The sequence below is a fragment of the Euleptes europaea genome, chromosome 9 (assembly GCF_029931775.1).
Source record: "Euleptes europaea isolate rEulEur1 chromosome 9, rEulEur1.hap1, whole genome shotgun sequence".
Taxonomy (NCBI): domain Eukaryota; kingdom Metazoa; phylum Chordata; class Lepidosauria; order Squamata; family Sphaerodactylidae; genus Euleptes; species Euleptes europaea.
This window is the reverse complement of record NC_079320.1, coordinates 19,806,770-19,819,754: the sequence shown is the minus strand read 5'-3', so window position 1 is coordinate 19,819,754 and position 12,985 is coordinate 19,806,770. Positions and strand designations below refer to the sequence as shown.

The 12,985-nt window shown below is 42.6% G+C and overlaps 1 protein-coding gene across 2 annotated transcripts in view; it reads left to right on the top strand.

Annotated features, from left to right (window-relative positions):
* The window catches only part of UNC5C (unc-5 netrin receptor C), a 367,585-nt gene that overhangs the window by 235,191 nt on the left and 119,409 nt on the right, over positions 1-12,985 (top strand). For both annotated transcript variants that reach the window (XM_056855516.1, XM_056855514.1), the window contains exon 3: positions 4,554-4,697. In XM_056855516.1, coding sequence (XP_056711494.1) covers positions 4,554-4,697 — 144 coding nt within the window. The remainder of the gene's footprint in view (positions 1-4,553; positions 4,698-12,985) is intronic.

Below are 12,985 nucleotides of genomic sequence, written 5' to 3'. Positions count from 1 at the left end.
GGTTCTGTTACTTCCTGAACTGATATCTCTGAAGCAAAGTACTATACAAGACTGGCAAAAGTGGATCTATGTAAAGCTAGTATGTCAACATCATGCACTAAGTTTTTTTGTTTCGTTTTTGTTTCTTGGTTTTTGTTTTTGTCTAAGAACTCAGACTGGCTAAAATATTATGGCTTGGATCTTGTACTTTGGCTTCTTGCACTCCTCTTCATCCATAATGGAGTTGGCCCTCCGCTGCAGAGAACATTCCTATCATGCTAGGCAGCTTCTTGAAAGACGTTGATCTTGAATGGGTAGAAGTGCCCAGTACTAGAGGGAAGCATGTGCAGCAGTGGAAGACTGCCTCCATATATGTGTATTTGCAAGTGATAACTTTAGTAAGTTTATAGAGAATTGCAAAAGATTAACACACCATTTAAAAATATACTCTTTATAACATGCTGCCTCCTTTAATTGATGCTGCCAAAAGATATATAGAGAATTACAGAAGGGAATATTTTTGTTTTATGACTCCTTATTCATCAACCTGAAGAGAGCTAACAGCAGCAAATACATTTAGAAAATGCAAGAAACATATGCTAATGCCATGATTTCCAAGCTGTGCGGCACTAGTGCGACATGAAAGATAAACAGTGCTTTGAACAATATTGGAAAGATTCGTGATTCTATGCTGACTCTACATGGAAAAGGTCCCATATTGTGACATGTTCAGCATGCCGTACCTTCACATGAAATCACGCCTACTTGCCCCATTTCCAGACATACACATGTACAGTTGAATATCTGCAGAATCCTTATACAGAAACAATGTGCATATGCAGTAGGGTTGCCAACCTCCAGGTCGTGGCTGGAGATCTCCCGCTATTATATCTGATCTCTGGGTGACAGAGATCATTCACCTGGACAAAATGGTCCCTTTGGATGGTGGACTCTATGGCATTATAACCCATTGAAGTCCCTCCCCTCCCCAAACCCCACCCTTCTAAGGCTCCACCCCCAAAATCTCCAGGCATTTCCCAACCCGGAGCTGGCAACCATAATATGCAGACTCTCCCACATGATCAGGCAGGTTGCAAAAAGCAGCATTTCCGGCCATGTGAAGAAACATGCGTACAGGTGTACTGGTCTAACCTCCACTGGTATGTGATATGAACACTGATTGCTTTCAAGGGGCATACAGCAGAGTTCATTAGTACTGTGATGTTTATATATCAGTTCCACTATATTGTCTTAATGTTGAGGGCTTGCCTTTTTATCATTGACATACAACATAGGCAACTGCATATGACAGGGCATGACAGTCTAAAAAAGGTAATTAATTGATGACTTCCTCAATGGGACCTCTGTTAACACTCAAGGCAACATGAAGAGGCATTCTTTGTTTTCATGACTTACAGGGCTGTCCAAACTGTACAATCATGGACATTCATGTTATGAATATGACCTTGTAGTGCATGTGGCAGGAAGACTGGAAATAGAACTCCAGCCTACGGCTCATAAACATTAGTTTAGGCAGGGTCAAACGGCACACTGTGTTCCAAGTCTCTTGTAATTACACCTCTAGCATTCATATATAGAAGAGGGAACCCAGTGTGGGTTGGTGCAGGGGTTTTTGAGTAAAACAGAGGTTGAGAAATAGCAGGTTTTAATGACCACAGTCTTCAACGTGCGAAGTCTCCAATGCTGCACTTTTATTGAGGCTGATGATACATAAGCCTAAGAACATGACTAAGCCTTGAACAAAATGTCTGCATTTCCTGCACTGCAAACATTCGCTCACAGTACCATTGGGCAGTAAGGGAATTCTGCCACATCATGAACACTTCAAAATGAACAAGGAAATGTTCTGTATAAGTTTTGTTGCTTGTATAATTTCATATTAAAAGGTACTAATTCAGATCTCTTGTGGTGCAATCCGGGGGAGGGGGAAGCGAAAGCGCTTAGGAGGCGGCATGACCCTGGTGTAAATGCCACGTGCCAGTGAAAGGGGAATTTATGCCAGCACCGGGCCACTTACACCGGCACCAGGGAGTAGCACAGCAGTGCCACGCATGGGCACTGGCACAGCCATGGAAGCAGCACATTTCTGGTGCAGGGGCTTGTGCCGCCACCAAAGGAGGCATTCCCAGGGTTGGGGCTGACATTAGTCAGCTCCTTGAACCCTTTAACCCCGGAAGCGGCCACTTTTGCTGACATGAATTTACACAGGGTTGCCAACCTCCAGGTACTTATGCTGGTAGTAACGTAGTTGTAAAAACAGCAGCACGAAGGCTCACAATAATGTAAATATTACTGTTTCAAAATTTGTATTCAAACTTGTTTAGAAAATATTGACAATATTTATAACTGAAAATGAGAAAGCATTACGTCATGCATTGATACAGATTCAACTCAAGGTAAGTACAAGGTGCAATCCTACACCAAAACAAAATACATGCTCAATAGGCAACTGTATCCTGAGGTAAGTTCAAAAGAAAGTCCACCACAGACTTGTGGTATGAATGTAAACAGTCTCTGTGATGCACTCAAAGTTTCAGAGGAAGCCAAGACGATACCTCCGGTTTGGTATTCGTTTCGCATGTGCTTCTTCAGTTGAATGTCATCTTCATACAAAGATTCTCTAATCAAAATAAAAACTTTTATATAATATAATATAATATACATCTCCAACTACATCTGGGTGTATACAATAATAAAGTACACTTACAAAAAAATTGCAGAGTTTAATTCTTACCATCAAAGTCTTAAAGTTGACCCAGAGGGTTCCTAGACCACCGGTTCTCCTATCCTTCAGTGAGGTAATCCTGTTTTTTGTAGTATAGTCATGGCCACTTTAAGACCCATGGACTGTTATTAATCCAGCTCACCTGCATGACATGAGCTGCTGCTTAAAGATCAGACCCTGACACTATTACATGATCTATTACCTCACTGAAGGATAGGAGAACCGGTGGTATAGGAACCCTCTGGGTCAACTTTAAGACTTTGATGGTAAGAATTAAACTCTGCAAATTTTGTAAGTGTACTTTATTATTGTATACACCCAGATGTAGTTGGAGATGTATATTATATTATATAAAAGTTTTTATTTTTATTAGAGAATCTTTGTATGAAGATGACATTCAACTGAAGAAGCACATGCAAAACGAATACCAAACCGGAGGTATCGTCTTGGCTTCCTCTGAAACTTTGAGTGCATCACAGAGACTGTTTATATTCATACCACACGTCTGTGGTGGACTTTCTTTTGAACTTACCTCAGGATACAGTTGCCTATTGAGCATGTATTTTGTTTTGGTGTAGGATTGCACCTTGTACTTACCTTGAGTTGAATCTGTATCAATGCATGACGTAATGCTTTCTCATTTTCAGTTATAAATATTGTCAATATTTTCTGAACAAGTTTGAATACAAATTTTGAAACAGTAATATTTACATTATTGTGAGCCTTCGTGCTGCTGTTTTTACAACCTCCAGGTACTAGCTGGAGATCTCCTGCTATTACAACTGATCTCCAGCTGATAAGAGATCAGTTCACTTGGAGAAAATGGCCACTTTGGCCATTGGACTCTATGGCATCGAAGTCCCTCCCCTCCCCAAATCCCACACTCCTCAGGCTCCGCCCCAAAAACCTCCTGCTGGTGGCGGAGAGGGACCTGGCAGCCCTAGGCAAAAATGATGGTGCAGCTTATGGAACTGCATAAAGTAGTTTCACGGGGTTTGGGGGAGCGTTACTTTTCAGCTTTCTGGCCACGCCGCAGCAAGCCTCAGGAGGTGGCTTGGCTATGCCTTGGCTGTGCTGTTCCCGGGACAACAACCTCCCCCTTAGGATTGGGCTGCCCACGATGTAAATTCACATGAGCTCTGCTCATACTAAAATAATACATTCACTAACTGTGTTTTGGGAAATCACAGCAGCAGGCTCCACCTCCACCACCACTATCACAGCTGACCTCCCAGCAGATGATATGAATAGAGCTCATGTTTGTACCACTTTGGGCTTTTTTCACACAATTAGGAAGTATTAGCAAAGCATGGTGCTTGATCACACTGAGAGAACCCTATTATCGGTACAGATATACATGCACAGGCACCACACACAGCTTCCAATGAATCTGTGGAGATACATTCCCACTCCTACCGATCGAAGCACAGTACTGCTTCATTAATCTTCTAGATAGTTTCAGGGTTTTTTTTTTATTATTTGGTTTTTTTTGCTAGGTTAATTAAATGCTGTTAGAGTCTCCTTTTTCCTTAGTCACCTTCGCCGCCAGATGTGATGAATAGCTATACAATCACATTATAATGACATGTTATATTATTGTTATTGTTATTTAATAATATTCTCCATTACAGAAGTGCATATGGAACATCTTTGTGGAAGTGTGTTGTGTCCTAGTAGGGCTATTTCAGAAATGCACAGGAACCAAGAAAAAGGAAAGCTGGGTGACGTTCTGTATGTTTCCATTGTATTGTATACAGGGGCAAGATCTGTCTGAACGAATGTTATAAAGTTCTGAGATGAGCATGGAATGTTAATTGTTTTCTGGCAGGACTGATCGTCCGAGAAGTGAGCATTGAGATTTCGCGCCAGCAAGTTGAAGAACTCTTTGGACCAGAAGACTACTGGTGCCAGTGCGTGGCCTGGAGCTCCGCTGGCACTACCAAGAGCCGGAAGGCTTATGTTCGGATTGCATGTAAGTAGTTCCTTTCTTACTTCTGCATGACTGCTCTCTTTTTGCAGCTAGGAGTTGTCTTACTAATAAAAGTCATGAATTTTCTGAATATTATGAATCAAAGTATGACCCAGAAGTATCAATGTGTTCATACATTATGAAGTACTTAAATTTGGGAGGCTTAAGTACTTAAGTTTGGGGAGGGGCTGTGGCTCAATGGTAGAGCATCTGCTTAGCAAGCAGAAGGTCCTAGGTTCAATCTCTGGCATTTCCATTTAAAGGGACTAGGCAAGTAGGTGTTGTGAAAGACCTCTGCCTGAGACCCTGGAGAGCTGCTGCTGGTCTGAGTAGACAATACTGACTTTGATATACCCAGGGTCTGATTCAGTATAAGGCAGCTTCATGTGTTCGTATGTTGTAAATCATAATGTCATACCAAAATTGCTGAGGTATTAACAGGGGCAGAGTGGACATTTAACTTGCTAGGAAATATTCCTGGTAGGCTACTAGCTAGGATTGCCAACTCCGGGTTGGGAAATACCTAGAGATTTTTGGGGCAAGGTCTGAGGAGGGCAGGGTTTGGGCAGAGGGGGGACTTCAATGCAGCCATTTTCTCCAGGTGAACTGATCTCTATTGGCTGGAGATCACTTGTAATAGCAGGAGATCTCCAGCCACTACCTGGAGGTTGGCAACCCTGTGGTAGGCCATTAGTCCTGGTGAGTCTCTGGCAGACAGGAGTAAGCTAAACCAAATAGCTGTTGCAATCTGGCAGTGCTGTGGAGTCCACTTGGCTCAGACGTGGACCTTGGTAATGATGGTAATAGGTATAGGCTCGCCTCAACAGAGGTAGGCTCATCCCCGCAGTAAGGTGCAAAAAGCAAGCTTGTGTCCATGTCAGTGTTGGGGCAGCCAGGGTCAAAGTGACTCCGTAGTCACTGCAGCAGCCATTTGACTTGGCTTGCTCCAGGGCTGTTTTAGCATCCCTGTACAGCCCTGTATTCTGGGTTAAAGGTCCCCTGTGCAAGCACCTGGTCATTCCTGACCCAAGGGGTGATGTCACATCCTGACGTTTACTAGGCAGACTTTGTTTACGGGGTGGTTTGCCAGTGCCTTCCCCAGTCATCTTCCCTTTACCCCCAGCAAGCTGGGTACTCGTTTTACCGACCTCGGAAGGATGGAAGGTTGGAGTCAACCTTGAGCCGGCTACCTCAAACCAACTTCTGCCGGGATCGAACTCGGGTCGTGAGCAGAGCTTGGACTGCAGTACTGCAGCTTACCACTCTGCGCCACAGGGCTCCTTCAGGGTTACAGGAATATATATTGCTGATTATTAACTCATGATGTCATGCTTGTACTGTTCCTAATTCTACTGACAGTATTTATTTATTTGTATTCATTTAGTATATTTCTGGTATGAAATCCAGTATGTTAGGACTTTGAAGGAAAATAGTGGCACAATTGTTAATAGTATTTTTTATTGTAGTCGAGTCAATGTACAGATTAATTTTTGCAAAAAAATAGGCTTTTAGAATAGAAGCTTGTCATCTACATTTTTACTGTAGGGTTAGGATTTGAAGGAAATGATCCCCCGACCGACATGAGGTTTTAATAACTGATAAAAAATCATCTGCTAAAGACTGTATGTTGTACGATCATTCCAACTGAAGCTATGACCAATTTGCTTTTCAAATATGTGACTCAAGTTCCAGTATTTGTTTACTTGGCTGAACGGTACTTTACAAACTTACAACATTTTTCAGATTTTAAATTCTTGTTAATATTTTTTCAGCACTGCAGATGAAATTAAAATTAATGGTGCTTTCTAAATTCACATATCAAATTTGAGCATTTATTTCCCTTGACATACACTTGAACTCGGAATCCCATCATGTGGAACTATTAATCTGTCATATTTGAAGCAAGTCTCAAGTAATGTTCTTCAATCCAAAGAAACTGTCTGCAGTCAAACATACAGTTATGCTATCCAAATAAACCTCCTGACAGAAGGAGTGCAATCCCACGATGATAGATTAGATCTATGCAGTCGTTTCTTCGTGCTGCTTTTACTAGTCCAAATGGATGTATCCTGATCAAATGGAATGATGTAACTAAAAAGCCAACTTAACCTTATTGACATTCATCTTCAACTTAACCTTATTGACATTCATCTTTCCTTCTCCTGGCACATCTGTATCTGCCCCCCTCCACTGACATAACTTGAGGAAAACAGTTCCTAGAAACACAGATATCCAGTTCATTATACAAATATTTAATTTTCATTAATTTTCCAATAGAGGACCACCTTTGAAATACACCGTTTGCGCTGGAGATTCTCATTTCACTATCAGATGGCTGAAATTAGTTTACCCTGACTTACACCGTAAGGAACCCCATCACTCAGCCAAGGTTTCCTTTGGGAACAAGAAACAAACAACTCTGGGTGAATGTTCACTAGAAGGTGACTGACTGCCTGGCATTTAGGCTGACATTTTAGCGGAAGAGAATTCTCTTTTCTAGTAAAATGAATGAATTCCCCAGAAAAGCCTATTTGTGTGTATGTGTGCAGAATGCAATTTTTTCTCTCCATGGACTCTGTAGAAGCAATTAGGAGAATTCATAAATGGCACTGTTAAGCTTTCAGAACTGGAGTTGTGAGAGAACCAGCGTGGTGTAGTGGTTAAGAGCGGTGGTTTGGAGCTATGGAGTCTGATCTGGAGCACAGAGTTCAATTGTTCTAAATATTTTATATATCTATTTTAAACATGAGAGCCGGTGTGGTGTAGTGGTTAAGAGCAGCAGACTCTAATCTGGAGAATCGGGTTCGATTCCCCACTCCTCCACATGAAACCTGCTGGATGACCTTGGGCTAGTCACAGTTCTTTCAGAACTCTCTCAGTCCATGCTAGGGTTGCCAGCACCGGGTTGGGAAATACCTGGAGATTTAGGGGGTGCAGCCTGAGGACGGGAGGGACTTCAGGGCCATAGAGTCCAATTGCCAAAGTGGCCATTTTCTCCAGGGGAACTGATCTCTTTCACCTGAAGATCATTTGTAATAGCGCAAGATCTCCATCCACCACCTGGAGGCTGGCAACTCTAGCCCACACAGAGGCAGGCAATGGCAAACCAACTCTGAATGTCTCTTGTCTTGAAAACCCTACTGGATTGCCATAAATTAATTGTGACTTGACGGCAATTTACACACACATTTTAAGCACTGTTTTAATGTTTGAAACGTTTTGATGTTGGCTGCCTTGGGGCCTCTGAGTTGGTTGGAAAGTCGGCATAGAAATGTTTTAAATGACTGACTGAATGAATCCCTTCATAGTTCACATAGAGGTTTAGAAGGGCAAACAAATATCCTTCAAGAGGCACTGACACAAGTATTTAACACACCTCTTTTATTGGGATTATGCTTCAGGCAGCAAACAGATCTTTGTAGTCTTTGGGGACCTTTCTAACAGATAAATGCTGAACTTTAAATATCCATTCAAAGTGCTAGTGTGGAGCCCAAGAGAGCCTTAGAAATGTTTCACTAGTTCTTTTAGATGCAAAAAATAAAACTACTTTAAATTATGAAGTAGATTTTGGTGCTTTGCCAGGTAACACATGATAGATTGCGGACATGTTATATTTAGACCTTTAATTGAAGTGATTGTGATTTAATGAAACAGGGCAACGTTGTTAAGGCTATGGGTGTGTAATTACCTGTCTTGCAGTGAGATACATAGATGGCAGTGCCCCTTCCTCAAGCTGAAGTCTTTCAGTACTTCTCATAACAATTATGATTTATTATTTCCATTCAGCCAGAAGAAGAAGAAGAAGAGTTGGTTTTTACATGCCAACTTTCTCTGCCACTTAAGGAAGAATCAAACCGGCTTACAATCACCTTCCATTCCCCTCCCCACAACAGACACCCTGTGTGGTAGGTGGGGCTGAGAGAGAGAGTGACTTGCCCAAGGTCACCCAGCTGGCTTCGTGTGCAGGAGTGGGGAAACACATCCAGTTCACCAGATTAGCCTCCGCCGCTCATGTGGAGGAGTGGGGAATCAAACCTGGTTCTCCAGATCAAACTCCACTGCTCCAAACCACCACTCTTAACCACTACACCAGAACACCAAGCCAGGATGCAGTGGCATTCTTACTTGGTAATTGGAGCACCACCAAACCAATGTGTAGATAGGTCAGCAGGCAAATGCAAGTCATATGGGATGTTGCCATAAACTTATCATAGGAAACTTCTGTTGTCCAAAGTTTCTAACACAATTATGTATATACCTTTTCCCCCCCAAAATCAACTTATATATAAAATTAGCATTCAGGTTTGAAGCAATGGATCTTTAAGGACATGAATCAGACTCTTGATCCATCGAGGTCAGTATTGTCTGCTCAGAAAGGTAGTGGCTTGAAACTTAAGGGGTCTCATGTAGAGGTCTTTCACATCACCTACTGCTGGATCCTTTAACTGGAGATGCCAAGGATTGAATATGGGACCTTCTGCGTACTAATCAGATGCTCTATGACTAAGTCATGGCCTTTCCTCATTAGCTTTCAAGCTATCATTTTAAAGACAGGAAGGAAAAACAATCACACTATGAAATGCAAAATTTGTAGTAGCAAGATGGCTTTGGGTATAGAGTAACCTCCCAAATTAGAAGCGGAAATATGTTTGATATTAAAATTTATGCTTATGGGCTTTTTTTCCCCCAGTGAACAACTGAATTCAGTTAGTTTGGATAATTACTCAGTACGTCATCCTCCACTTTTGATTGACAGAGTAATGGATGTTGTAGAATTAAACCTTTGGCCTGAATTTAATGAAAAGTGGTAGAAGCAAGTTTTCTGAAAACTGAGATTGTGATGGTACTTTCTCACATTATAAGTTCCAGACCTTTCTGCAAAGACACAATTTAAGTTACAACAGGAAAGGGACAACCCATCACTGTGTAAGGCTTCACTCCACCCAGAGTTTTGGGACAGTTATGCCTGAGGGGTGGCCGCGTGTGCTTGCAAAGACCTCTGAGACAGAGTCCCAGGACTCACAGCCTAGGCCTAGCTTCTGAACTATGGGCTGTCCTGGCTGGGGTTCGTGTAGTGCTGAGAAGGATGCTGTGATTGGGCAAGGGTGATTGGTTGCAGCTGTAGTTAGTACTCTCTGCTCCACCTAGGCTTTTGGGGAGGGCTGTGCTTGTGGAGGGGGGCACTTGGCCTGTCCCATTGTGTGGGCACCTATGGGCTATGCCACTTTTTTTCTGGCATAACTTTCCACCATTTTGGGGAGGCGTTCCCAGGCTGGGCTGACTTAGAGAACAGAATATCTTGTGCCACAACTCTGGTTCACCACTTTCCTCACTAGTGCAGCAGCTTGTGTTGGCATTACTCTGTGCTGTTGCCGGGCTGGTGCACAGTACTGCTGGGGTGCTGTGCTGCCATATCTCAGAGATATGCCAGTAGAGTGCTGCTTCAAACATACATATCCAGTAAAAATAAACAGCAGTCCAGTGGCACCTTAAAGACTAACAAGATTTTATTTCAGAATAAACTTGGACTAGACCCTCCATCAGATACATGCAGTGGGTCTTATACACAGGCATGTGTGTATGAGGATATGGGGGAAAACAAATAGCAGGGTGAAAGGGGCATGAAGTAGTGGATACCTGCATATTTTTACTGCAATAGCCTAACACAGCTATCCCTCTGGGGTTATTAATATGTCTGTAGCATTGGTTGGTTTCAGGTAGCTGGCTCAAGGTTGACTCAGCCTTCCATCCTTCCGAGGTCGGTAAAATGAGTACCCAGCTTGCTGGGGGTAAAGGGAAGATGACTGGGGAAGGCACTGGCAAACCACCCCTTAAACAAAGTCTGCCTAGTAAACGTCGGGATGTGATGTCACCCATGGGTCAGGAATGACCCAGTGTTTGCACAGGGGACTTTTACCTTAGCATCTTGTTGTTGTTTACACTTTGCTGTCCTGTCACTTCAGTATGCGGCTCATTTAAAATATACAAACTAGCACCCTGGACTAGAATAGTTTGACTAAATGCTTGGGTTCCCCCCTGCTTTCGATAAAAACCAGTATGTAAGCATTTACTCTGGATGCTGTTTAAGCCTCTGTGCTAAAACCGGTAATGCCACAGATGCTTAATAGCCCATGTGCATATAAGAAAAAACTGCTTTCTTTGAACCCAGGTTGGTAATTAGTAGGCAGGCTGATGGGCTAGATTTGGCAGCTACTAGTTGGCAATGTTCTTTTTAAATTAAATGTGTGTTGCAGAGAAAAACAAGGGGGAGGAAGACTTTTGCTATGGAGTGTGGTTGGCAATCATCTTTACTTTGCTTGCATTCAATGGCTTTCAGCCTGATCTTACTCATCCCGAATCAGAGGGAAGTCCTAATGAATTCAGTTGGGTTACAGCCACAAGATTTTCTTTAAAAACCTGACAGTTATTCACAGCATTCAGTCCAGCTACACATCAGTGTACATTCCATGCGTTCCAGTGCATAACATACTGAGAAACCTGAGCTAAGTTATGGATTCATGGCTTTGAGCACATTTCTAAGGATGTTGCTGGGCAAATGTGTGCAGTTTTTCAAATGGGATGCCACTGGCAAGCCACATGAGGAGAAGGAGCTATGACTGGTTGTCAACCCCTAGATCAGAACTGAAAACAAGAGGGCTGCTGTGGTCACCATGGGTGCTGGAGTACAAAACAGGACTGTAGCACACAAAAACCCATGCTTGTTGGCTCCTCTATATTGAGATACTTTTCCTCTTGCTAGGTTTTAGTGAGGCAGCCCTAAGTTAGCCCTGAGAGAAACAGATTCAGTCTTTTCATATTCTGTCTTTGCTGATTCTCACAATCACTAGTCCTGATAAGAATGTTTGCTTTTCCGTGCATTGAAAGGTGTGTGAACACTTGATCCTCTTTACCATTATTTAACCCACCTAGTGCCTTGACCTGGATAGCCCCAGGCTAGCCTGATCTCATCAGATCTCAGAAGCTAAGCAGGGTCATGACGTGGAGGCAGGCAATAGCAAAAAACCATCTCTTGCTTTGAAACCCCTACTGGGTTGCCATAAGTCAGCTGTGACTTGACGACACACACACCCCGCCTAGTAGGGAATGGTTAACACCTGAGATAGAGTAACATGCTTTGCTCCTGATTACCATATGTCTCCAGCCCTAAATATGTATTGCATGAAAATGATAGATAATAATACTTTAAACACACATACACACACAAACTGCCTTATACTGAATGAGACCATTCTTTGGCCATCAAGATCAGTACTGTCTACTGAGACTGGCAGCAGCAATCTGGGGTCTCGGGCAGAGACATTTTATATCTTTTTAAACTACCCATGCCAAAGATTGAACCTGGGACCTTCTGCATGCAAAGTAGAGGCTCTTCCACTGAGCCACAGCCCTTAAGGAGTAAACAGCATTTGCCTGCAATTAGCACAAGAAAGCTGCAATCTGCAGCCTATTTACTCCAGAGTAGGTCCACTGAACTGAAAGGCATTGCTTCAGAATATTCCATTTGTAGATATTACTCAGTGCAGTGCAACCGTAGGAGGCCAGAAGGGGAACGCTCTTCTGCTTTATGACACTTGACTAGAGATTTTTCATTTTTAATAAGTACATTCAAATGAAGGCTATTATATTTGGTGGGAGGAGAAAAAAGCATAAAGTGCTCGGCTTGCAGTAGTTACTTCCCTTAATGGTCAGATCTGGCGATTTCCACGCAAGTCGCACTGTGCCATGGTGACATAATTAGTCCCTCTTTTTTTCTCCTAGCAGTTTCAAAACAGAGATTCGTTTTCTCCCCATCTCCATTCTGACAACTGGAGTTACTGTTGGGTGCGAATATAGAATTAGTGCGCCCTCTGTAGGTCACTTTCTGAAGTCCATTAAAATAGGGGAAATGATCTTCAGCATCTCAGTTCATTGAGCATATAATAGAATTAACCCAAAAAATAATTTGAAAAAACATGCATCCCCCCCAAAAAGCAGCATGCACTTTTTAATAATTGCAGGGTTGGCTTGAGTGTGTGTGTGGGGGTGTATAATTCTTTTATGTGGAGAGTATGCTTCTGTTTTCTTCTGACAGCATGCTATGATGTAGATGTAGTCTTATTTTGAAATGCATACACAGGGGTGAAGGTCACACATGGGCAGCTGTTGCTCCATCCCTCTGAATACTGAGGACATTGATAAGTAGGAATGTGTACGCACAATTTGCCCCTGCATTGTAGTGAATGAAGGGTTCCCTGCTTCTGTGACACATTATTTGGTGTTTTTGGAGTTCC